The sequence below is a fragment of the Sparus aurata genome, chromosome 7 (assembly GCF_900880675.1).
Source record: "Sparus aurata chromosome 7, fSpaAur1.1, whole genome shotgun sequence".
In the NCBI taxonomy this organism is placed as follows: Eukaryota; Metazoa; Chordata; class Actinopteri; order Spariformes; family Sparidae; genus Sparus; species Sparus aurata.
Window position 1 is genome coordinate 19,456,010 of NC_044193.1, and position 26,290 is coordinate 19,482,299.

The 26,290-nt window shown below is 43.7% G+C and overlaps 1 protein-coding gene across 6 annotated transcripts in view; it reads left to right on the forward strand.

Moving 5' to 3' along the window:
• The window catches only part of rerea (arginine-glutamic acid dipeptide (RE) repeats a), a 135,655-nt gene that overhangs the window by 106,203 nt on the left and 3,162 nt on the right, over positions 1–26,290 (forward strand). For 4 of the 6 annotated variants that reach the window (XM_030422327.1, XM_030422330.1, XM_030422328.1 and 1 more), the window contains 10 exons: positions 715–813; positions 9,236–9,316; positions 20,277–20,439; positions 20,543–20,635; positions 21,153–21,352; positions 21,614–21,775; positions 21,873–21,986; positions 22,081–23,459; positions 24,108–24,330; positions 24,422–25,142. In XM_030422327.1, coding sequence (XP_030278187.1) covers positions 715–813; positions 9,236–9,316; positions 20,277–20,439; positions 20,543–20,635; positions 21,153–21,352; positions 21,614–21,775; positions 21,873–21,986; positions 22,081–23,459; positions 24,108–24,330; positions 24,422–25,142 — 3,235 coding nt within the window. Of the gene's footprint in view, positions 1–714; positions 814–7,910; positions 8,431–9,235; positions 9,317–20,276; positions 20,440–20,542; positions 20,636–21,152; positions 21,353–21,613; positions 21,776–21,872; positions 21,987–22,080; positions 23,460–24,107; positions 24,331–24,421; positions 25,143–26,290 lie in introns of those variants that run through there. The other 2 variants (XM_030422332.1, XM_030422333.1) reach the window with 2 other exon arrangements.

Here is a 26,290-nt window from a genome sequence, read left to right on the forward strand (position 1 = left end):
AATCAAGCACAAGAAAAAGATTAGAATCATCATAAACAGGGCATTTATATTCCGACTCTATAAACTGGAAAATTAACATAGCGGGCAGGTCATTGTCTCTCGACCTTCTTCTCTATTTGCAATTCCAATGAGCAATGCTTGTTTATTCTCAGAGGAAGAGCTCCAGCGTTCCCTGTTTCACCCATTTGAATGTGACACAGGGCCTGGAGCTGCACGGTGATTGCCTTTGTCACCGTGTTGTTCATTTCCAGGCTGGTTGTCTTCCAGATCTCTGGTTAAAAAGGTTCCGTCTGAAATCATCAGCTCACATAAAATGTTACAGTGCAGCTGATGTCATTGCAGGGCTGACGATATGGTAAAAAAAAAAAAAAAAATTTATATTGTGATAAATTGGACAGATATTACAACTGCGACATGACTCATGATTTGATCTTTTTTTTCTCATCTCAATTTTCATTTTATATACAAAAAAGTGTGACATTCGTGACATAATATCTTTACATCTTGAGAACAATATCTGTTGACCAGGGCTTCTACATCTCCAGCACTACAGTACTTAATTATAAGTGTTTTGTCACACAAAATGCCCCTTCTGCACCATTCTGCATCCTTATGTCAACAAGTTGGCACCTTAGTAAATATGTATTTTTAAATATAGATATGCATTGTTTTATTATTAGAATTATAAGCTGATATTTTTGTGATTGTCCTCAGCTTCATGAGAGCAGCTATGATGCAGGGAAAGCTCTCCAGCGTCTGGTGAAGAAGCCTGTCCCCAAGCTGATCGAGAAATGCTGGTCTGAGGATGAAGTGGTAAGAGAACACGCTTTTATCTTAAAAGGCATAGTGCTTGAAGTTGGCACGCATATGAAATTGATTTTATTGTGATTTCAGCGTATTCTGTAGTTTTCTTGGTGTTATTTCTCACTTGTGTAGCTGCTGTCTGTCAGAGCTCGGTTTGGGTCTTAAGAGGGAGCTGTTGAGAGAGAGTTTAAAAAAACGAGCCTCTTCTTGGCCCGGTCTCACAAGACATCAGTAAAAACACTCGTCAGTTTCCAGCTCCTCCAAGGCCCGAGAGCAGCTGCATCCTGTTTATCAGCCACAGAATAAATCTTTAGCGTGGAAGTCTGGAAAGGGGGGAAAGCACTGAGGGTTGTTAATGTTAGCCTCCATTTGAATTTAGATGTGAATTTCAGCACAGCTGTTGAAGGGCTTGAGTCAGAAAATGGCAGCCTGATCAAACGGCACATCATGAAGGGGTAGCAGGGCTATGAAAGAGCTGGGTAACACAGTGTCAAAGACGGCTGGCGGTTAAACCTTGATGCTTCATGACACATTCAAGACATGTTTGTATACCCGCTCTCCTTTAAAGCAAACACTACTGACTGATCTGTCTTGAGATATTAGAAAAAACTAAAGTCTCCACCACTAAAATGACTTTGTTAGTTTTTCCTGCTCCTGGGTGATTCACCCTTTTTCCACTTTGACATTGTTTCGTGATGGCAGTCTTTTGTCGAGCTCTGAAGCCAGCAGCTCAGATACGGTAGAAGTGAATGGGTTGAATTGTCTTGTAATTGAACATGATGGGCACATTTGAATAAAGCCAGTGCCCACGGCAGGACCACAGTGAATCACAACAAATTAAGTCAGCCATCCTTTTGTGGACTGGTTATGAGTTCACCTTTATTTATGTATGCTTCGCCGGCGCCAAGCTAAACTGCTGCACGAAGATGATCAGAGCCGGGTACGGCCATGATGATGGGGAGGCTTTACTGCCACAGCCCACTGCAGCAGGTCTACCACAGACCTCTGAAGGCAGATCAGTCGGCCCTCGACGATAAGGGCTAAATACCCCGATTCAGACAATAAAGTCTTCACTTCAGTAATTCACTTTTGGCTCTTTGAACTGGAAACATTTTTTTTAATACAGTGTTAAACTGTAATGATATAGCCTTATATACCTTAGAAATACAGCAAATGATAGCACAATATAGCCCAGCTTAAACTGTATTTTTAAGGTTAATATCAATATTTGGATGCAAAAAAATCAATCTAATAGTAATTTTTCAATTCCTTTTTTTTTTTTTTATTGTTATTCAATTATGAACACGATGTATACCGAGTAGAGCATAATTCAGAGAACAAATGAACTTGTAAAGGACACACTGTTTCTAAATCATCTAAAACCAATTTTGGTATTTCATATTGGTTATTAGCCGCTATATCCTCTGATATTAAAGCTGAGCTAGGCAAGTATATTAGTCAAAATCTGCCTGTAAGCAAATAAGTTGGATATTGTTATTGATGTTTGAATATAATTATTTCTCCTACAGAAGAGGCTTATAACAAAAAGAACGACCTCAGTATTTTATGAATTTTTTGTTGAGTCATTTAAATGATGATTGTTATGAATCCGAATTTTTTAAACATGTAGGAATTGATCACATGTCAACACAATACGTAGATTGTGTCAAATTTGGTATCTCTTCACATTTGGTGATAATGTTAGGTAACAATAAATATAATCAAACTGATGTTATTTGATGTTAACTGTTACGTTTCATCGGATAAAACTCTTACACATATAAAACTAAAACCTTTACTGCTAAATTTGTTAGTTTGGAGAAACCATTATTTTAAGTTGCTCATATTTTTACTCTAAAATTTCACTTACAGAACATCAGATTGCATTTTATTGCAGTTTTGTTCTGCCTTGAATCCTCCATCCACTTAATGTATTCTGTCGCCTCGGTCAAGGCAACCACCAATTCACAGCCGAGTTTCATCATGTTCAGACAGCATTATGTAAGTGAAGCGGAGGAGCTGTCAGGGAGTCTAGTTTTTAGTGTTTTGTGTCTGCGGGTGGAGGAAGCCGTTTGTGCTCCACCTGCCCCACAGTGTCTGCAGCCTGCAGGAAGCAGCATCTTGACTCTGGCTGACCGGGGACATGGCTCCCACTGATCTGAGCACCAGTTGTGCCTTTTCAGCCCTGCAGCCTTGAGGGACAGGTGTAAATGTAGCTCCAACCTTGACACACTCGGAGAAATCAGTCCTGCTGCTCTTTATTTATTTAACGCCCCTCGCTCTCCCTCTCCTTCTCCTCCCCCTCTTCCATCTCATCCCCCCTCCAGGACGGGCTTCATTATTCCTGCCTGCTCTTTTTTCACCCCAGCCCTGCGTTCTTTTCGAGATGTGAATAAAAGTGACAGCGGGGACCGCTGGAATGACAGAATCAGCCTGTCTGCAGGGTCACTTGTCACCCTCCCCTCCCCCCTTTGACTTCTCTTGCCTCCCTTACCCCACCTCTTGTCTCTCCTCGTGCAGCTGCTGCCACATAGTCCTGGACCTCGTCTCAACTCTGTTAGTGTAGAATAATATTTATAATTTATCCCCGCACACAGAAAGATGACACTGCTGCCATGATCATTTGTTAGCTCTTTCATTGCTGCACAGTTTTTGTTTCATTTTATTCTCTACTGGCTGGCACAGAATATTGTTTCACTTCAGTAAGATTTGTTACATTCAACCCCTGAACAATCTGTCACTGTGAGACTATTAGTACAACTTTCACAAACTGAAAATCCATCACCGCTCAAAGGTGATAAATATAGATTTCACCAAAGAGAAATCTCAAACATCATGAAATAAATATAAAACTCTAAGTATTTCACCAGCATCATCTACTTTTCAGTTCCTGCTTATATACTCAGCAGGCTGTTGAGTGGTTGATTTAACCACCAAGAAAAAGGAAAATGTAATTGCTAATATAATTACTGTTATTATTGGTGGTTGAAGCGTTTCAGACAGTCAAGAGGTGTCCTCCGCTGAGAGAGGCAATCCCACTACAAGACTTCTTTATGTGTGTTTTATCAGAAGCCAGATCAGTCCTCACTGCCCACACACACACACACACACACACACACACACTCACACACACACACACACACAGCTCTTTTCTCATCCTTTTTTTATTGTGGGATAGTCTCCACAGCAAAAATAATCTCTTTTTAAACCACAAGCAGAAAGCACTTCAAGTGAAGAGCACACAGGTTGTTCCCTTCTGTTTCTCCGCTGTTGTGAAATAGAATAAGTGTTCCAGCGCTGAGTAGGTCTCCTGTATAAATAACCACTTGTTTTAAAGTGTGAAACGACAATTAGCTGACAGGATGTGGTTGTCAACATCTACATTGTAGAACAGAAATCTCCTGTTACAGATTGTTACTAAAGGCACAGTTTATGCTGACTGAATGTCGGGCTGCAGATCGCCACTGTTGGCCGAGTATGTTTGTATGTTTTTGACTAAAATGTGCGTGCTTCATGTTAAGAGATAAAGTTCCGTGTTGTTAAAGTGGCAAATCCGGGTTTGGGAAATATTGTTGATATTTACCATGTAATCATCTATTGGTCGGGCAGACAGTATAAGGAAGTTATGAAAGCTAATGAGAACATGGACATTGCTTTTTTGTTGTATGAAAAGTATTATGTCACTTCAGACTTTATAGTATTTATTTTAATAATGACTTTATCTATGTAGCAGTTTTTAAAACTGAATGTAAAAAGTGCTTTGGCTGAGACCTTTTTTAAAGGTAAAGAAATGTGTTATATCATACAATAAAGATTGTTTAAACAGGACTATGTGTCAGAAAGTCTTAAAAAGAATATATGTACATAATATCTCTGCACCCAACCAAGCTACCTCATTTATTATTACAATAAATCATGTAACATTTTGGTAAAAAACTAAATAATGGACTTGCATAAAGATATATGGTATCTCCCTCCTGATGCAGAAAAAATAAATATGTATTGAGTTAATTCATTTGAATGCTCTTAAGAGAAAAAAAAAGAAATCATCTCCTCAAATCTGGTCACCCATGATTGTAAAAAAAAAGAAAAAAAAAGAAAAGAAGGGTGCTTGCTAATAATGCATCGACCAACAGGAGGTGCCATATAAACAATCAGACGCAGCAGCAGCGGTGGTCGTGCTGCGTGTCGCCGTGTCAGAGACACAGAGGCTGATCTATGACTGCTGCGGGGCAGCAGGTCTATTCCTCAGCCAGCTGCGCTGTGCCGCGGCTTATCTCCGGATGTGTCTTCAGCTGATGGATGACTGGAGCGGGCCGCCGACAGCACCAGGGAGGGAGGGGGAGGGAGGGTTGGAGGGAGGACGATGAGGGAGAGGAGAGAGCGGCGGCCCCCCAGTGGTTGAACACAAGCCTACAGACCTGAGACGCACAACCCGACCAGAAAACCACACAGGCAGATGAAACACAACATCCCCTGCTGCAGGCTGTAGATTATTTTAGAGTCAAGATGAGCTGCTTTACTTGAGCAGGGGTGGGGGGCTCTGTTTGCTACACCCAAAGATTTAGTGTCAACAGTGCATTTATCACCATTATGGTGCAGTGCCAGCAATGCTTTTTAGGGTTGTTTAGAAACTAAATAGCAGGCAGGATGGGTGTGTGCTGGAATTTCCTGTCACCTTTTGTGTCAGTGCAAGCCAAAGGAAGCAGAGGATGTTAAAAGTTGGCAGAATATGTTCATGTTATTGGGCAAATATAAAAACAGGCCTTGTGGTCTGTCAGCGTAAGGCTCCTGAAAAGTATTTCCGGGGGATTTAAGAGGAGCTTCTAATCAAAGGGTGTATATCCATTAACATCTTCGACATACATTTAATTATGTCTAAACATAGATGTTTATCTTTATGTTTGGTGTCAGTGCAGAGAGGATGTGGGTAGTCTAGTCTGTCAGTGCGGTCTCACCCTCTCTTCTTCAAGCATGTTGTGATTTCCTCTCAGCGCCCTGTAGCCAATCTTATTACTTGCAGCTATGTCATAACAGACAGCAGTGTTTTTAGCCTTTGGTTTTCAGCGAGCCGGCCGACTGTCCTCGGCCCTCTGGGTTTATACACATCAGGCTCTGAAAGGTCAGCTCTAAACAACGAGTCAACTGTAATGACTCCATATTGAGTGAAAGTGGCTTTGTTTGCTGTTGGCCGGTCTTGCGTCAGTGTTTTCATGGAATGACATTTAGCAGGAATTATGTTCCATGCGTGAGCCAGCGCTCTGTTTGTCACCGCGATACCATCTTCGTGCATATGTCTGAATTATCTTAACCAGTTTTACAACTCCCAACAATCAACTCTTGAGCAGGAAGTGCGCACAAACAACAATGGCCCATTGAATCATTTTTTCTCGTTCTCCTCCTCCTTTTATATGACTCCTCTCAAGCCTCACAATGGCGCTCTGTTAGCCGCCGAGGGGGAAACTTGGGGCGGGTGAAAAGCGCCAGCTCTCTGGAACACACTCAGAGAGAGAAGCCTGTTGTTTCTGCACAGCGGATGGCCATTTGGTAGCGCTTCCACCCAGCTCACCCCTCCTCCTCCTCCTCCTATTGCTCTCTCGCTCGCTCTGGCTCTCTCAGCCCCTCCTCCGTCACGGTGTCGCCTAGCAACGGAGGGCTGGAGCAATCGGAGCAGGGGCAGAGCGATTCAGGGAGCAGATTGGCGGATGATTTATTAGCTGGGCTGGAGAGCAGTGAGCCCAGGCAGCTGAAATGGAGCCTTAAACTGGAGCCGACGTGCAGGGGGAGGGAGGGAGGAGGAAGCCAGCAAGAGAAAGAAAACGGAAGGGAGGAGGGAGCAGAGAAGAGGGAGCATGCACACAGCTCCTCTATGGAGACGCATGGAAAGACTGTGTAAATACTACAGCGAGGGAATATAATTAAGGTGACATAATTAGGGCAGGTCTAATTGTCGACTAGTAGTTCGTTCACAACTCTTCTACTGTGCGGTGCTTCGTTAGTAAACGAGTAAACAAACTCAGTTCAGTCAGCAGAATCCCTCCGTCTCCAAAAAATCAGTTAAAGACCTTCCTCCTCTGAGAATACTCACTCATTCTCCTCTTCCCTAAATGCCTTTTTTTTTTGGTTGGGGGGGTGCTAACATGCTCTCATTTTACTTTGTGCACCTGCAGCCATGTGTTGTGTCAGGTGGAACTTTATATCAAATACTTCTTGATCGACTAGAAGTTCTGGTAAAGATGCAGAGCTCTCATCTTTCTGCAAAATAGACACTAAACAACCCCATGAAATGTACCCCCAGGACTAACTCTACGTCAGGATTATTCAAATATTTGTGCATCCTTTGTGAAATTGTAGATTATTTACTCAGTTTTGTCATCATCTGTCAAACAAGCCCTGCAGTGTTGACCCTGTGAGCCTCTGCAGTGGTTGTATACAGCTCTGTGGAAGTTTGACTGACTTACCATAGTCCAAATGGTAATCTGCTCTTAACCCCTCGAGTGGCAGGAGACGGTTGTCGGATGTGGGGGAGCGCTTGTGTTGGAGACGGCTCCATCTACTGGCTAATCAACTGCGACACCTTCAGTCTGATTAATGCAAATGAGCTGCTGTCTCATGAGTCACTGATGGGACACTTTTCCTTTTCGGGTTTTTTTTTTTTTTTGTTCACTTGTCACATCTCGCCTTTGATCAGGTCTCTTGCGCTGATTGTTTAGTCTGGTTGAACTTATAATTTTACATTTTGTTCCACATAATCACGCAGTTAAACTCACAAACTGTAGTCTGTTAGTTTTGTTTGTGTAAAGAAGACAAAGACAGTCATTTGTGCCTTTTGTTGACACGGGTCTCTCCATCTCGCCTGTAATTTGTCCTGCAGTTGTGTTTTGCATCTGTCTGTGTTACTTCTGCAAATTTGGCCTTTGTTCCCTACCAAAGCTGGGTATGTAAACACTCTGTGGTTACATAATGTACTGTACATGGCATGGAAAATGAACTCATCACGCTCGGGAGAGGGACTCCATGTCTGGTTTTCCTTCTCACTTGTCTCCTTCCACCATGTCCAAGACCTTTTCTCCACACAAATCAGCCTTCCTCCCCTCTCCGGCTGCCAGCGAGTTGAGTTTGTGCCTCTCTGTGTGCGTGCTTAACCCAACGCATTTAAAGGACTGCTGTAGTGTAGTTTTACTAAGAAACAGTGGCCTGGCTCATCCCGTGTTTGGGGGGGGGGGGACAGAGACATGAAGCCTGCTCATGCGGCGTTAGAGGATCGTGAGCAGGCTGAAATGAGCGACACTCGCATGAAGCACGGGACTCCACTCCGGGTTTTCCAGCCCGCCGCGAACCAGAGGCTCTCTTGCAGAAAGATCACATGTAAAGCCTTCCCCTTTGTAGTGGAAGAGCAGAGAGTGACAAGCTATTTCTTGCTTGTAAAAAAAAAGGGGGAAAAAAGCAGTGTACCATCGGAGACATTGTGGATTTGCCCCCTTAATTTTTCCCTTTACCTGTGGCTGGATGTAGAGATTTGTCTTGTGTTCCCGGAGGACTTTTCCCTGCTTTTTGCTGGAGTTACTTGGTGGAAACGGTTGGCTGAGATCACTGAGGAACGGGGCTCGCCTCTGAAACAAGAAAGTAAATCTGTTGGTTGTCTGCTTCGCTGGTTATGAATGTTTTCAGCCTCCGCTTTTTATGGCTCACAGTCTGTGCCTCTTAAAGGAGAAGGAATATATCTAGGTTGTTCAGCCTTTTTTTTTTTTTTTTTTTTTTTTTTTTGCCTTTTTGTCTTTTATCTGTTTCTTGTTGTTTTCGTGCCCATAGAGGTGAGGTGACCACACTCAGTTCTCATGTCAGATTTAATCCGATGTTAAGAAGTAGCGATTTGTGTCATCGTGCCGTTCGCCTCCTTTTCATATGAGGTTGTTTTGATGTATTTTTTTTACATTTGACATGTTTTCTGTGCTTTTTAAAATGGACGGACAAAAATAGAAACTGTCCAACATGCACAGTGAGGCATTTTCTTGTTTCTTTAACTCTCAAGTTCAGGTTTTCACTATAAACTTTTCTCCGGTCTCATTAACAAAATGTTCAACATGAAACCCTATTAAATATATTTTTTATAATGTATTATTTTTATGAAATTGTATTTTCTTTGCACCTGAGAAGACGAACCTTATCTCAGCGTCTCTCCCTGCCTCACTTGTCATTTCCTCTCTTGTTTCGCCCTGACATGGCTGTGTTTTCTCCCAAGTTTAAACGACAACAGAGGTTTAGAGATACACATCAAACCTCTGCGACCACAGACGAGCAAAATGAAAACAGTGTGTTTTTTTGTCGTGGTGCGAGCCAGTAACTTTGTGCGGTGGGGTTTAGCTGACTTCACAGATAGTAACTGGGTCTTTTTTTTCTCTTTCTCTCTTCCTCTATGAAAAATTTGCAGAAGCGCTTCATTAAAGGGTTGAGACAGTTTGGCAAAAACTTCTTCAGGATCCGGAAAGAGCTGCTGCCCAACAAAGAAACGGTAAGACGATGTGTTTTCTCTCTATACTGCTGAACTTTTTCTGTGTGTGTGTCATTTGTTTTATTGCATAGACGCACATAAAATGAGGTACATGTGGTTTGCTGGAGCAGTAACACATTTTCAGTGTGATATTTTGAGCGTGGACGTTTTTTTTTTTAACCCAGAGGCCTTAGTGATAAGAAGTAAGTGCTGCCTGCCAGCAACTGCTGCAGCATCTTCAGATTTACTACAGACAGTGTGAATAATAAAAAAAGACAACAACTTGTTAAACCTCAGGAGAAAATGTTAAATGTACTTTACAGACAGTTACACTTACAAGTGACATGCTGAACATTAATTAGCACCCTCTGTTAGCAAGTAGTAAACAAGCAGTGCAGATGTGATGTGAGCCGCTGTGTTTACAGCACATCTCAGGGCTAAGGAGCACACGTCTTTATCTCATGTTTGTGCTCGAGTGTTAAAGCGGCAGTCGAGATTTTTTTTTCGAGAGTGGTTAAAGGTGCGCTTTGTCACACTGGGAAAATTCTGAAATTCAGCATGGTTACATTTACAATATTAGCGAGGTAATAATTCAAACTCAGAAATATTCGTTTTTGCCTTAACTGATTAAACAAGCTGTTGAGGAAAATGAGGTCTTCAGAACTGTGTTTGATGCTAGAAAGGTGGCGGGGTCTGCCAAATATAAACAAAGTAAAACAGTAGTGGTTAAAATTTCTTCCCCAAAATTAGGGAGTGCACCTTTAGCTATTAATTGAAAGTGCAGTGTAAAGGCTTCAACGACAGATAAAAAAGCACTTTATGATGGGAGCCTTTCATGTTAACATGTGATAGTTGTGCTTTTAAAGGAAACAAAATGCTAATATAACTTACATTGGAGTAAAATTACAGATTCAAAAGATACAACTTTGATAACAGCATGTTGTCCTTTCTTTTAATTTAATTTTCTCCCATAATTTAGAGGATAAATCACATACCCAAAAAAGATTTTGAGATGTGAGTATTTTGGTTTCTTTTTCGACTGATCAAAGCTGAAGTTTTTGGCCCTCTTCATTTATGAACATGACTGATGTCAACAAACCTTTAACAGCATCAGAAAATATTAATTTCCATTTTGTTGCTGTCTAGTGTGAGTGGAAGTAGATCACACATTTGTGCTTTGAATGAATTGTCTTACATTAGGAACACAGATTATTTTCCCTTTTAACTATTTTCAGGATCAGATTATAATTCTTCTTGCATTATTGTAGTTTTAAGGTTTGTCAGTCACTTGTGGGAACTGAGATCGACGGAGACAGAGTGATTTAATATCTGTCAGGCTTTAAGGAGCTCTCCTAATTGTGTTGTTTACGTACACGAGCAGGAGGTTGTTCCTCCTGTCAGAGTTTCCCTCCTCTGTCTGTGTGGTGTGTGTGTGTGTGTGTGTGTGTGTGTGTGTGTGTGTGTGTGTGTGTGTGTGTGTGTGTGTGTGTGTGTGCTTGCATGCTTGCTTGCTTGTGCGCACGCGTCAATGTGTAAATCAGCACCGAGCAACTGTGTGCCTCGTTTAATGGGTCATATCCAGGCCTAACAATGATTAACAACAGTTGACCTTATTAAATGTGATCATTATGTTAAACACAAAAACATGTCAGCCACACAGAGTTCACGTTGCTCCAGTTTAAGCTGAGTTACAGAATTTCACTGTGATCTTTGTCTCATATTTCTGCGCAAGGAAAACTCTTTAAGGGCATGACAAGCACCGAGTTTTATCTCTGCCGTAATCGGCAATAAAGAGAACATGTTGTACATGTACACGCGGCTTCAAAGTGTGTGTTAGCTGTTAGATTATTCCTAGATAGGCAATTTGATTCACAAAGCAGTGCAGGCCTTGCTGTTTTTTATTTTTTTTGCGAGGCTGCTCCCGCTGGAAGTGTGCCGATGCAGTGCTGACACAGACATCAAAGGGAAATCAAAGGTGTCTGTCATACTTCTCGCCACTTCATTTCCTCGTCTGAGAAAGCAGGGCTGACATGTCCTCGCAGCAAACACCCACCACCCCCCTACACACACACGCATCATGTCATATTTCTACTCAAGAACTCTTTAGCGTCACCTCCTTTATGCCACATTTTTTATTCCTCCAAACCAATTTGACCCTCTTGAATAAGAGATTAAAGTGTATGAATACAGTTTCCTCACAGAGGTTTCTTCAATTATTTTTTACTGGTTTTGAAATATATGACTCGTCCAGTTGATTGGCTATAAAGGAGGTATTAATGTAATTCAACCTGGAGGGGGAGTCTACTTGGCAGGAAAGGTAATAGACCTCCTCCAGGATCTGGGCCTGCCACCACCACAGAGCAGAGACAGATTAATTTTCCCCCTGCAAATGGAAAATAAACTGCCCTTTTTAAACATATGAAAAGAGGAGAAAATGACTGGGAGAGCACGAGGAAGAGAGGGGGAAAGGTGGAGCGTAGTGTGGAACATAGACGCTGGAAAACCTGTGTTGTTGTCGCACAGTTGCTTGTTGAACTTGCCTTTGTGCTGTAAGACTGATCTGAGTGTAGGTCAGTACCCCGAGGAAAGTTAGCTATTTTCTACCTGCTTATTCTCAAATCCTGAATCTACAAGCACAATAACATCTCAGTGCACATATTTCTTGGTATTGATGACAAGCTATTGAAAAATGTTGCAGAAATTAAGGCGTCCCTGTCCTAAGTGAGCAGACAATTGTACTCGAGATGTGATTGCAGAGCATGAAGCTCTTGAGCTGATATCCAGAGGTCCAGCACAGTGCCTCTGCTCCCTCGCTGCTCCTCCCGCTAGCCCCTATTAGCTGCGCTGCCCCTGAAGCGCCAGCGCGGCTCAAACATCCAGTGCCAAGGGTAAGCACCCAGCGCTGTGTAAACACACCAGGCCTGACTAACACTCAGGAATGCTTTATATAAAGTCACATAAAGGCCCAGAGGGGGGAAGTGGGTGTGTCGTCGGACCGTCTGCAACTGACTTCGCTGCCACCATTTCCTTCACTCCACTGAGAGGATGTCATGGAACATGAGCTCGCTGCTGCTTCCAGTGTTTAAACAGCTAAATATGCTGAAACAGCAGATCACAGATAACTCTGCGCCTCATATTTGCACTGGAGGGGTTTTTCATAAAACCGTAGTTTTAGCGGATATCAACAGACAGTATTTGCCGAACAGATTTGTATCAGCTACGGCTCTGTTTGCTGTACAGCCAAACAGAAAACTGACAGTTGGAAATTAGATCAAATTAGGAGGCTCAAGTTTTGGTTTATTTCCATCCATAACTGAGGCCTGAACCATTTCACATGTACAGCAAGATAACAGTGTGCAAAGATATATTACAACATAACCCGTCTTTCCACTGTAATGAAGAAACAAAGTGAAATATGCCCTGTCCTTGGAGAGAGACTATAAGAAAATACAAGTAATTTATTTACTTTATACTGAGTGTGTTGTGTATTTATAGATCATAAAAAATGTTTCACAATAGAACTCAGGACAGCCATAATCTAATAAACCCAATGAAGCGCTGTAAAACAATTTACAAGCGTAGAACAAAAGCTTTGTTTATGTGTGCATGTTTATCAGTTCAGGTTTCCCTCGAGGCTGCATCCTGTTGTTTACTCTCTCGTGACTGCTCGCCTTTACTCCACGTTTAAATATTAAAGTTCAAACCATGTATCTGCACCGAATTACCATTAGCATCAACACAGTTCACTATTTCTGTTTTATGTGATGCTTTTGTAAAAAAAAAAAAAAAAAATCATGTGAAGAATTAAGATATTAAACATTTTAAAATAAGTTCATATTAGTTTATACAGTAATGTAATGCACTTTTAGTTATGCAGTCAGTCGGGCCCGGCGCAGCAAAACATCAGCTTCAAAACCATGTAAAGCTTCATGACGGGGGGTGAAAAAAAGAATAAAACGTACAACTGATTCACAGAGACATTTCTGTGCTCCTGGTTCCTGCTTTGTTTTGGCACGGAGGTGGAAACGACAGAAAGGTGCAGTGGCAGTGTGTTAGAACAGCTAACAGCCACAACAGCAGGGCAAGAAAAATACAGCTATAACTTTCAGTACTACGTGTGCCCTCGTTTTGCTTTTGATAGTGAAGGAACAGTAAAGGGCACAAAAGTCGCCGTGACTGCGGAGGATCTTGTAATTATCGGGGCATATGTGCGACCTGCATCTGATTTTCAGAACCTTGCCTCGTTTGTGTCGCTGTGATGTGCTGAGCAGCTCTTGACAGCATCCTTTCTTTTTCTTTCTCTGAGAAAAGAGAGAGCACTCAGCCTCCCCCCCCCCCTTCCCCTCCCTCCCTTCAGGCCCTGTCATTTACAGGATGGCCAACAGGAGAACAGTGCTCTCAACACAACCTCACAGCAGATGTTTGCCCTGGTACAATCTGTACAAACGTCAAATTGAATTCATTGCCATGTCCTTAGCTCAGCAGCCAGAACCTTGGGGATGACTGTGATTATAAATACTTTGGTTGAAACACTAATTAAACCAGCTCCAAACTGCAGGGGCCAGGTCCAGTTGGCAGCAGCTGTCAGTTGTGTGACAGAACCGCTTTGGTGTTTGGTAAATGATATAACTTGTTTAGGCAGTGAAATCACTGTCAGGCTGACGGAAGCTCAACCAGCATGTATTGATGTTCTTTCAGCGGACCGCAGCGCTTCTGAGTGCAGGCAAAGTCTTTTTTCAGCCTAATAGATGGCACACGGGGCACCAGAGCTCCCTGTGTAATTGAGTTCCTTTGGTCTAGGCTTCATGTTGTGGTTTTTGGGGGACTAGCTTATCAGCAGAACGCGCAGGATCGACCCTCCAGCAGAAAAGGCACTGTTGCCGCCCAATCTGCTTTCATTGGCAGAAGCGCTTACAGCAGGAAAAACACGAGTGCTGATTCTTCAGCATGTGCATCCCTGACCTGTGAAAGCAGAGCTTATTCAGTTATTTTCCAGCAGAAAGGCTCAGCGCAGCAGGGAAAGGCTGTCTATTTAACTGCCTTTCGCATAAACTATGCTCCACCAGCCAAGGTCCTTTTACTATTCAGTCTCCGCCGTCTGCCAATGGGCTCCGAGGCATCACTGCACTGGAGGTCTATTTTTGAATCTACTACATTGCATGTGGCCGAGAGCTTGAATGTTTGAACCTGGATCTTATTTCACTCAAACTCGCAGGTGAATTGTGCTGCTTTGGTATCAGTAGGATTAAAATGTGAATTTAAAAAGTTACGTTTTCTTTTATTGTTCTAATTTCAGAAACTACAAATCGGGAAAATCAAAAACAATTTTCTTCTAAACTTAAAGCAATTTCATTACAACTGTATTTTAAATTAAAAAATGTTTGTTTATTTCACCTTGTTACAGGAACTCATCATATATATCGTTTATTTTGATTGTTATTCCACCAGTAATTTTTTAGATCAATCAATTAATCTACAAACTGCCAGAAAATAATGAAAAATGTCCATTCCATTTTACCAAAGTTCAAGATTAAGTCTTTAAATGCTTCTTTTGCCAGTCCAAAACCCAAAGACACTCAGCTTAATGATAAATTATAAAATTGATAAAAGCAGAACATCTCCGTTATTAAACATGATGAAATTGTCATATTTTAGTGTATATTATTTTATTAACATTAACTGGTTGAAAATTAAATGGCAAGTCCCAGATCAGCATTCATCTTACTTGCTGTATATCATGTGACAAATTCATAGTGAAGTTTTACGGCATCATATTTATGGCATCTGTATCGTGTTAAGTTTACACATACTTGAATAGGAATGCACTTAAAAGACTCAAGATAAATAAACATGCACTTTTTTGATGTCAAACGGCCCTTTAGTCATCACAAGTACACTCCTGACCCGCTCAACCACACAAGCGTTTACAAAGTCTCTCTCCCCCCCGGTTACAGTCAGCATGAGGATGATAGAGAAGTCAAGCACCACTCAGTGAAGCGATACACTGCACAACCTGTCATGGCCGATGAAGAATACCAAGTCCAGGGGTCGAGCACATACATAATTAAACCCTGGTTTGATTTAGCTCAGAGAAACGCATCCCCCTCTTCACCTCACTGAAATGAATCAGGAGGCAGCAGGAGGAGCGCAGGTTCATGCTGCACTAATGGATGTTTACACAACTCAGTATCAGCCACCAGAACCCAGAAGTCACATGCTCCCTGCTCACTCCACTCCCACTGCCACAGTTAACTTTTTACCAGAGATTTTTATTTGCTGGGAGACTTTTTTTTTTGTAAGGAAGGGGTTGTGGTCGGACTGAATGCTGATTGTCCATTGTTATCCTCTGCTGGCTCTTTATTCCTCCCTCTCCCTCTCGGCTCTCCTCCACATTCAGCCCTCCCCCTCCTCGGCGCTCCCCTGTTCTCTCCTCCTTCCCCTGCTCTTGCCAGTAACGGCCTTAACCGTTTGGCTCCATGTCAAAGCAGGGGCCTTTTGTGGCTCTGTCACAAATCTGCCAGGAAAAACAGAAACCATCTGTTCAGGCCTGGGCCTGAGAGGGGATGAGGGTGTAAATACATGAGTTTAGCCCTCGCCCTCGGCCCTGCCTGCGCACACAGGACCACCAAGCCCCAGTGGAGGATCCTGCACTCCCACTCAGTCTCAACCTGCACTCCTACCAGCTATTATTCTGTAATCAACAGCAGTTTCATTGTTAACCTTATTCAATCTACATCCTACAAACACATTTAGACTGTGTAAAAAACTGATATACATTTTTTTGAATACAACATAATTTTACAACACTTTAGAATAGTTTTTATCTAGAGATGGAGGGTACTTCTAAAAATAAAAACATGTGAAAAAGTGCTCGTCACCATTTCCCAGAGCCAAAAGTGACGTCTTTAGATCGCTTCTTTTGTCCAGCCAACAGTCCAAAACCGAAAGACTCTTCATTAACTATCATTAAATGACAGAGAAAGCAACAAACCTTCCATTTATGTAGCTGGGTCCAGCAAATGTTTGAGATCTTTTTTTGAAGAATTACTTAAATGGTAAATTGATCATCAAAATAGTTGGCGACTTATTTTCTTTAGCTTGATTAATTGACTAATCGCTGCAGCGCTAACCACCTGTTAGGTGCAATATGTTAGAATTTTTGTTTTATTTTTTAGATTGAACTAAATGAACTAAAATTATCACCAAATTGTGAAGAAATAACAGTATTTGACAATATTGAATGGATGGTTTTGCAGAGATATATACTGATGTTGGCATGGTAAAAAGCTAGCAACATCCTGTTCGGATCAGACACTCGCGTCCTAGCGGTGTAAACACAGACAGTCTGTCGTCACTTCAAGCTAGGCCAGGCTGGACCACTGGATGCACAGCTAATCGAGCTAACAGGCTAACAACAGTTAAGGTTAGCAGCAATCGGCAGTTACTTTTGTTTTGATTATGATTTCAACAATTGATGTTGCCCCTTTTAAGTGCTCTTGCCCTTTAAGAGATCATTGTACAGTTGCATGGCAAGGTTAAAATACTGTTAAGATTTAAAACAAAAATGTTTTTAAGTGTTTATTTATTTGTTTATATTATATATTTATATTTATATTATCTATATGCCGGCAGCATTTATACAATTACTATACAATTTTGCAGCTATAACACTAAAGACAGCAGATTATTTGTGCTTAATAAGTGCTTTAATTCAAATATCAGCAAATTGAAGAAGACTAAAATCTTTGCTCGACGGAAGACTATCTTCAGTGTGTTTCTCAGCGATGGTTGAGCGAGAAGGAAGCCTTCGCCGTACATAATCTTTGAACCCCACATCCATTTCACACATCCATACTTGTATGCAGACGACCATTTTAAGTGGCAATAACTGGAATGGAAGCCCTGAGTGTCGTGATAGGAGGGTAAGCCCTTTCCTTGTCGGATAATCCACCGGCCAGAAAGCTCCTGCAGATGGAAGCAGTCTAAAAGGCCTTATAATACAGAGCTTATGTTGTCACTATCTCATGTTATGTGGAGCAGCAGCAGCACACTCTGTACCGCTCTGCAGTGATTTACTGGACTGCGGGGAGAAATTATGGTGCGGAGGCCAGGGCCAATCTACATTTCTATTTCAGGTATTTCAAATGAATTTTTACTGGATCCCGGTGAACCGTTTTAGAGACAGGTTCCTGGAATAGTTCCTTCTTTACTGTCATCTTTATTTTATGAAGGATTGGCAACCTCACTCGGAAGCTTCAGCATTTACACACTAAACACACAATCATAGAGAAGAAAACACAAGGTAATGAAAGTTTAAGCACTGCTGCGGGCATACGGTAGCATGACAAAGTGACTCTTATAGAGAAGAGTACAGATGAGACGGGAGATCAGACGTACGTGGCTTCAAGGGAGCCACATTTGACATGCAGGAAGGCTGAGAGGTGATCTGTCAATCTCCCCTTGACACTAATTTACAGCACAAAACCTGTCTCAACCACAGGCATGCCACGTTCATCTTCTACAGACGGCATATGTAACTCCACTTTGAAAAGTCTCGCCTGTGATTTCTCGCAGACATGGATCTTTCTTTCGTCAGCGAGGCAAAATATATAACAAACATTACAAAAAGTTCTAGCTTTTGCATTATGCATGAAAGCCTAGAGCACCTTTTGTCGTGGATTTTTAATAACTTTTAAACTCAACAAGCTTACTCTGAATTTTTCGTCGAGCCGCCTCTTTTGTTTTCCCCCCTTTCCATTTACGGCAGGCTCATCGGTGCACCTGTTATTCCCATTCAAAAGCCCAAGTTAATGTTTTCATTAGACCCTGCCTAATGTAATGGTACTTGACACAGTGTAAGTGATGGAGAGGCAGGGTGACCTTTCTCCTTGTCTGCCAAGCTGTTGTCGAGGCCGTGCGGTTGTCAGCCTGCAGCGAGGAGGCAGAGAGGCACTGCTGAGAACAGTCATTAAGCACAGAGCCAAGCCAGCGCTCGGCACCACTCGACACTTTTGATCTGCACATTTCAATTAGATTTCACATCAGGACGCCTGCCTTCCCTCAGTTAGCACCTGCGCCCTGCCCTCTCAACTGCCCGGCCAGGCTGGGTAGGGAGGGAGGGAGGGAGGGAGGGGAGGTGCAGAGGAAACGAGCAGAAAGTTGTATTAGCAGCCTGACATAGATGCACAAACACATGGCGACATAAACAAGCATCTTTGGTGATATTATCTGCGCTGTCAGGGTCATTTGAACACTGTAAACACAAGTAGAAGGTTGATCTTCCCTTCTTTATCCAACTGGTTTTCAAATTTCAGGAGCCCTACCGATTGGTCTACATGTAGAATCGTTCCCTGCACTCCAGGTGTGTTCGCCCGCAGCAGTCTAAAAAAAAACTTAGTCAGGCAGTGTGGCTCGGGACAGCCAGAGCTTTGCCATGACAGCGCAGCACCTTAATTTACCCTGAAACGTGAGAAGGTTTCATCGAGCTCAGGCACCATCAGTAAATGTTCCCAGCACTGCTTCGCTAGATAAGACGAAGTGCTACAGCCGCTGCGAGATATGAATTTCCCCCAAAGAGCCACATGAAGGGAGATCTTATTAAACGGGCCTAAGCCCACTGAGTCAAGCACTTTCTGCCAATCAAAGCGGTGATTGAGAGAGACTTAACGTCAGATACTCTCACGATTTGTTGAAGCGATAAAGTAGGGCACACACTGGCCAATCTCTGACCTGTGTTTTCTCACAGCAAGATACCAACAAGTAGTTTTGTATTATATGAGATGACATGTAAGAAATTAAAGCAGCAGTAACCTTTACGTTTCCATTTACAGCAGCCTGTTAAACTTTTCAATTGCTGGCTTAGTGATAATGTTTTATTCTCTCGTTATAAAACAGAGTTGAGTGAGAAGCTTTATATAGCCATTTAAATAACTCCACCATTTCATCAAATCCTTTCCTGTCATTGTTTGTTTTTGATAGATGTTAAGCTGCTGCCGAAAAGCTGTTACTGCATTTCGGACAGAAATGCACTGACTAATTTATGTCAAGTTTCTCAGCTGAAGCAAAGAAGGAAAGCAATCGATAGCCATTAAACTCTGGAAGCTCTGTTGAACAGCTGTTTGACAGACCTTAAACAGTAGATGGCCACCCTCTGGCCTTTAAAGATTACAGGTGACTTACTGCTCAGCCAGCAATCACACCACACCTTCATGAATTTGTTATAGAGCCAGTGGACAGCCACTAACGAGTCAGAGTTCATGGTGAGGAGGAAAAGGGCAAAGCCCAACAGGAAACTACATAATTGTCCCTGACTCCTGTTGCCAGTTTTCAAGCCTTGTTTATTATGAGCGTGGCCGGAAAGCGGCGGTTAATATGCAGAGGCTGCCTCAGCAAAGTGCTTTCTGATCCATGATTGCATGTGTTAATGTTTCAGTTGGGTATTGATTTCCTGGCGGCCTTTTGTACAGTGGATTTATCCGCCTCACTCGCTGGCAAGCGCGCCCCTCCGAATGTTTGATTAAAGTTCAATTGACTCTTCCAGTGAAGGGGCGAGGAGCCATTTCACCCCCTATTTGTAGCACCAAAGCTCTGCCTGACATGTTCTTTTGTTCCTATTCAAGCTCCTGCCACCCAGGCAGCCACCAATGCACTGATCCTAATATCCCTGCATTCAGTGAGCCTCCTCGCCTAATCCTGGGACAGACAGGGCCGCAGCACAAACATGACCGGCCGGCCACAAATCCTGGCCTGGACTCTACCACTCTGTGCCCTTTCCTTGTGAAATACTGAGCTGACCGCTAATGTGTACCGTCCACATATTTCGTTCGACCTAACTGCTCCTATTTCACTGACTTTGGAAAATAGGCCTTACTTCCTTTAAATTCAGTCACCTCCTTATAGTCAAACGTGATGCCTCTTTTCCTTATGTTTGTGTTCTCTGGCTTATTTTTACAGCATTTGTTTGTTTTGTGTTTCATTTCAGGGAGAGCTAATCACCTTCTACTACTATTGGAAGAAGACCCCCGAGGCAGCCAGTTGTCGAGCCCACCGCAGACATCGCCGCCAGCCTGTCTTCCGCCGCATCAAGACGCGAACTGCTTCGACTCCCGTCAACACTCCCTCACGCCCCCCCTCCAGCGAGTTCTGTGAGTATATTTGACCCCTTCAGTGTCCGCCAGGAAGGAAAGGAGGAGACCTGATACTTTCTGGTGTTGGAGCGATGTATTTGAAGTCTCTTCTCTCTTCCAGTGGACCTCAGCTCAGCCAGCGAAGATGACTTTGACAGCGAAGACAGCGAACAGGAGCTGAAGGGCTACGCCTGCCGCCACTGTTTCACCACCAGTAAGACCACGTTCCTTTTACAGACACTCGGATACGGTTTGCTTGGCTATTCCTGTCCTGATTGGGATCAGTGTGGGCCTGCAGAGCACAGCACTGTGTGACAGATGGGCATCAGAAGATGTCAGAACTAATTTGATCAAATCAGACATGAGCCCACAGCTCGTTCCCTCTCTCCACCTCATTATCCTTCCCCTCTTTCCACACAGCTGGCTCTCTGTGCCAGGCTCCCATCTGATCTGCCATCACAACAAGGGTGGCTAATAACTCTGGTTTTATAGTGCTAACCCATGTGGAGATTAGTACATGACTGAAGATGTAGATTGACAATATAGCAGAAGACAGAGTCACACATTAAAAACAATATTTATCTCATTAGATGTTGAACTACAAAGAAACTTAGGGACTTTATCTCTATTCTGTAATATATTATAATATTACAGTTGTTGAGAGATCATTTCTGTGTTTCTCGCTGCCTGTGAGAGTGTGTTATTTCACAACTGTAAATGGCTTTCCCCAGCCTCCAAGGACTGGCACCACGGGGGCCGGGAGAACATCTTGCTGTGCACAGACTGCCGTATTCACTTCAAGAAGTACGGTGAGCTGCCCCCCATCGAGAAGCCTGTGGACCCGCCGCCATTTATGTTCAAACCTGTCAAAGAGGAAGAGGATGGACTCAGCGGGAAGCATAGCATGAGGACCCGACGGAACCGAGGCTCGGTACGTGCTTACTCTGGCTCTCTATCTATCGCTCCATTTTCACCTTCAGGCACCACAGCCTCGGAGCTATCCCTGCAGAAATGTAGGGCAGACTTCAAAGCAAGAAGCTGATCTTCTCTAGATCAGTAAAACGGGGGCAGACTGACATTTATTGTTCCCAAAACTTGGGTTGGATTTGCGCATGGTCTATGTCAATCTTAATTTCTCCTTTCGAAATTGTATTTAGCCGTCGTGCTTAATGTTGACTCTGTTTGTTAACAGATGTCAACGCTACGTAGTGGTCGAAAGAAGCAGACAGCCAGTCCCGATGGCAGAGCCTCGCCTACCAACGAGGATTTGCGCTCCAGTGGACGTACCTCACCCAGCGCAGCAAGTACTGACAGCACTGACAGCAAGACAGACTCCATGAAGAAGCCCAGCAAGGTACACAAACACAAAATAGACACCTTAAAACTTTGTCTTTCTATGCACGTGTGGATGTGAAATGTATGCTAATGGCTCTACTGCTCTAACTCCACAGAAGATTAAAGAGGAACCTCCTTCACCTATGAAGAGTGCCAAACGGCAGCGAGAGAAGGGAGCCTCAGACACAGAGGAGCCCGAGAGGGCCAGCGCCAAAAAGTCAAAGACACAAGTGAGTTTGTAGTCTTTGTTTTGCTGTTTGTTTTAATAGAACACACTGTCTTGGTGTTTATGATACTCATGCCTCTCTCTTATCTGTTCATCAGGAGCTGAGTCGGCCAGACTCACCCTCAGAATGCGAGGGGGAAGGGGAAGGCGAGGGCGAGAGCTCTGATGGGCGCAGCATCAACGAGGAGCTCAGTAGCGACCCTAAAGACATTGACCAGGACAACCGGAGCTCCTCCCCGAGCATCCCCAGCCCACGTGACAATGAGAGTGACTCAGACTCCTCTGCTCAGCAGCAGCAGCTCCTGCAGAGCCAGCATCCCCCGGTCATCCAGTGTCAACCAGGCACCTCAGCCGCCTCCTCAGCACCCCCTCCGCCTACAACCTCAGCCCCCTCACTGCCTCCACAGGTCTCCCCGACAGCGGCCTCCACCTCTCTACCTCCCCAGCCTTTGCCCCAAGCAAGCCCGATGTCTCTTATTCAGTCAGGAGCGTCGCTCCACCCTCAAAGGCTTCCCTCTCCACATTCACCTATGACTCAGGCTCCCCCTCCTGGCCCACCAGTCCCACCTCAATCATTACCCAGCTCGCATCATGGGCCCATGCCTCCCATGCCACACCCACTACAGCCTGGCCCATCACACATGCCTCATCCTCACTCCATGCCCCCTCAGGGCTTCCCTGTGGGTCAATCTCAGGTCCCACCCCTGCCAATCCCTGGCCAATCACAGCAGAGGCCACACACGCCCCCTTCCCAGTCCCAGTCATCTGCTCAGAGTGGAGGCCAGCCTCCCAGAGAGCAGCCGCTGCCTCCGGCCCCAATGTCCATGCCTCACATCAAGCCCCCGCCAACCACACCCATCCCTCAGATACCCAACCCACAGTCCCACAAACACCCACCGCACGTGTCGGCGCCTCCATTCCCTCAGATGCCTTCAAACCTGCCTCCACCTCCTGCCCTCAAGCCCCTCAGCTCTTTATCCACCCACCATCCTCCATCGGCACACCCACCTCCTCTCCAGCTCATGCCGCAGGGGCAGCAGCTTCAGCCTCCCCCAGCTCAGCCTCCAGTTCTCACTCAGTCCCAGAGCCTTCCACCAGCAGCCAGCCATCAACCTCCTCCAGCTCCTCCTCTGCCGCCCTCCGCGGCAGCCTCACACCCAAATGGGCCACCGCAGCCGCCATTCTCGTCTCATCCTTTCAGTACAGTTCTACCTCCAACCGGCCCTCCCCCATCCTCATCAAACTCTATGCCTGGCATACAGCCTCCATCTTCCTCCGCTCCATCCTCCTCCATCTCTATGCCACTGCCTGCCTCGGTCACTTGTGCCGGCCCGGGCCCAGTGCTCCCACCTGTACACATCAAAGAAGAGCCTCTGGACGAGATGGAAGAGCCAGAGAGCCCTCCACCACCACAAAGAAGCCCCTCCCCAGAGCCTACTGTCGTCAACACACCCAGCCATGCCAGCCAGTCAGCACGGTACGTCTACAAGCACTGATCTGTGCCCAAAAAAGAGGAGAACATACACCTGCACACGCTGTTATTCATCAGTAGTCTGTTGAGCTGTTTACTGTCTTGTCTGGGGATGTTGCTAGCTCTCAAACACATCCAACAACAAAGAGTCCCTGCCTTCAGATTTTAAGGCTTTGATGTAAGCAACAAATCGAATGTCCTCAGCAAAACAGGCATCCAAGGCCACAATTAGCCCTGAGCTCTGAGTGGCTGATGCCTCAGAATTATCGGGGATGGAGAGCAGGGAGATTAATTACAGTGAGATGCGAGTGAACTGAGGCATCTGAATATGAGTATCTGTAGTTGCCTTGTGCTTAAGTGGCTCTCAGACTGCCAATGAATAGGAATGAGGATTTTAATACATACTCAACGTAGCCACAAAAGTGAATGCTGAGGGACTTTTTCGTTTCCTTTTGAATAATGGACCAGTGTGAGTTAATAAAAGCTGTCTATCCATCTAAAGGGACATTATCCTGCCATTCAGAATCCAAAATTAAACATGAACATTGTGGCTCTACCCTATTGTGTATTTTTGTAACGAGTATTAATTTATGAACTACATAATCATTCCTTTTTGTGAGTAAATGTGTTAAATGTTCTCTACCATGACTGCAGGTTCTACAAGCACCTGGACCGGGGTTACAACTCATGTGCAAGGACAGATTTCTACTTCACTCCCCAGGCTTCATCTAAACTGGCCAAGAAGCGAGAGGAAGCTCTGGAGAAAGCCAAGAGGGAAGCAGAGCAGAAAGCGAGGGAAGAGAAGGAAAGAGAGAGAGAGAGGGAAAAAGAGCGAGAAAGAGAGCGGGAACGAGAAAAGGAAGCGGAACGAGCTGCGGTGAGTGGTTTTGTTTGTCTCACTTTTGTTTGACAGTGGTTAATTTTCTTTCTTTTAAGTCTTACTAAGCATGAAATTTGTCCCTTCGCAGAAAGCCTCGTGTTCCTCCCATGACGGCAGAATGGGTGAACCTCAGATGGCAGGCCCCGCCCACATGCGTCCGCCCTACGATGGTCCCCCCACCACGATTGCAGCTGTGCCTCCGTATATCGGCCCCGACACTCCTGCCTTGCGAACCCTCAGCGAGTATGCACGACCCCACGTCATGTCCCCCACCAATCGAAACCACCCGTTCTTTGTGTCCCTCAACCCCGCAGACCCCCTGCTGGCCTATCACATGCCCAGCCTGTACAATGCTGACCCGGCGATGCGAGAGCGAGAGCTACGAGAGAGGGAGATGCGAGAGAGGGAGATTCGTGAGAGGGAGCTGAGGGAGAGGATGAAACCTGGTTTCGAGGTTAAGCCTCCAGAGATGGACACACTCCACCCCTCCACGAATCCCATGGAGCACTTTGCCCGGCATGGGGCCATCACGTTGCCCCCCATGGCTGGACCTCACCCTTTCGCCTCCTTGCATCCAGGCCTGAACCCATTAGAGCGTGAGCGGCTGGCCCTCGCAGGGCCCCAGCTGCGGCCAGAAATGAGCTACCCAGAGAGGTTGGCTGCAGAGAGACTCCATGCTGAGAGGATGGCCACAGTGGCCAATGACCCCATCGCTCGTCTACAGATGTTCAACGTCACGCCACACCACCACCAGCACTCACATATTCACTCCCACCTACACCTCCACCAGCAAGATCCTCTTCACCAAGGTAAAAGAAAGCCCTACTTGTTAACATACATGTTAATGTGTTACACAATTACACAACAGATAAAAAATAAACTTTATAATACTTTATACTTTACGATAATATATTATTGTATTCATATATATATGTTCAAATTATATCAAATTTGAACTTGTTGTTGAGTTGTGTTATCTAAAATATTTGAGAATTTGGTTACTATGAGATTTTCATTTCAGTTTAATTTTTATGATACCAACCATTTTCTCAGAGCAGTTTTTTTTTCTTTCCTAAAATGAATATTTGATTCAGAATTCTATTACATTTTCACTGTCTGTTCTTGTCTTAATGCATGAAACAGTCATGTAGGTATTTTTAAATGGACGAAATATGTACCTTTACTTGACAATGTTTTTATAGTATATATTTATTTTTGTATTTGTGTATTTATATTTATATTTCTTCCATAACTATCTGATGACATATTCAGCATGAGATACATGGATCTTCTGATAGTTACTCCTATCACATTTGTATATGAATGTATCAGGATTTTAGCTTTATGTTTTTAATGTTGTGTGATATATTGAAATTATAAATGTGTGTCATGGAAAGGTAAATTTATATTGTAAGCACAAATATATAAGATAAATAACCATTAGCAAAGAGTTAGTGTATTGAAGAAATGTTAGAGGACCAAGAATAGACCCTTGGGGTGCTCCACAGATTAATTGTTATCCATTTAAGGTGTACCAATTTTAGGAAGTTGTTCTGTTATTTAAAATAATAGCAAGCTACTTTAAGTTAGCTTTTGAAAATATACTGAAAAAAATATTGTGTTTAACAGTATGAAATATTTTGGAATAAATGTAATGTCAATGTAATTTGATCAGAGGTGGCAGAAATATTGCTAACTAGTTGAAACCGTGCCAATTCTACGATATAGTTAGAAATACATCTGCTCTTACAGGATGTTTTCTTTAACTCAGTGAAGTTCAAGGTTATAGGAAGAGATGTTTTATTTGAAGAATCTTGGAAAAACTGTTTGAAATGAAAGCAGATAACAAGAGGTTCACCTGTTATAGTAAAGGTAAAATAATACACAACAACGACCCACACGCAGACAAATATGACCCTTTAAGGAGGTTAGGATTAGTTAATGATCTTTTCTAGTA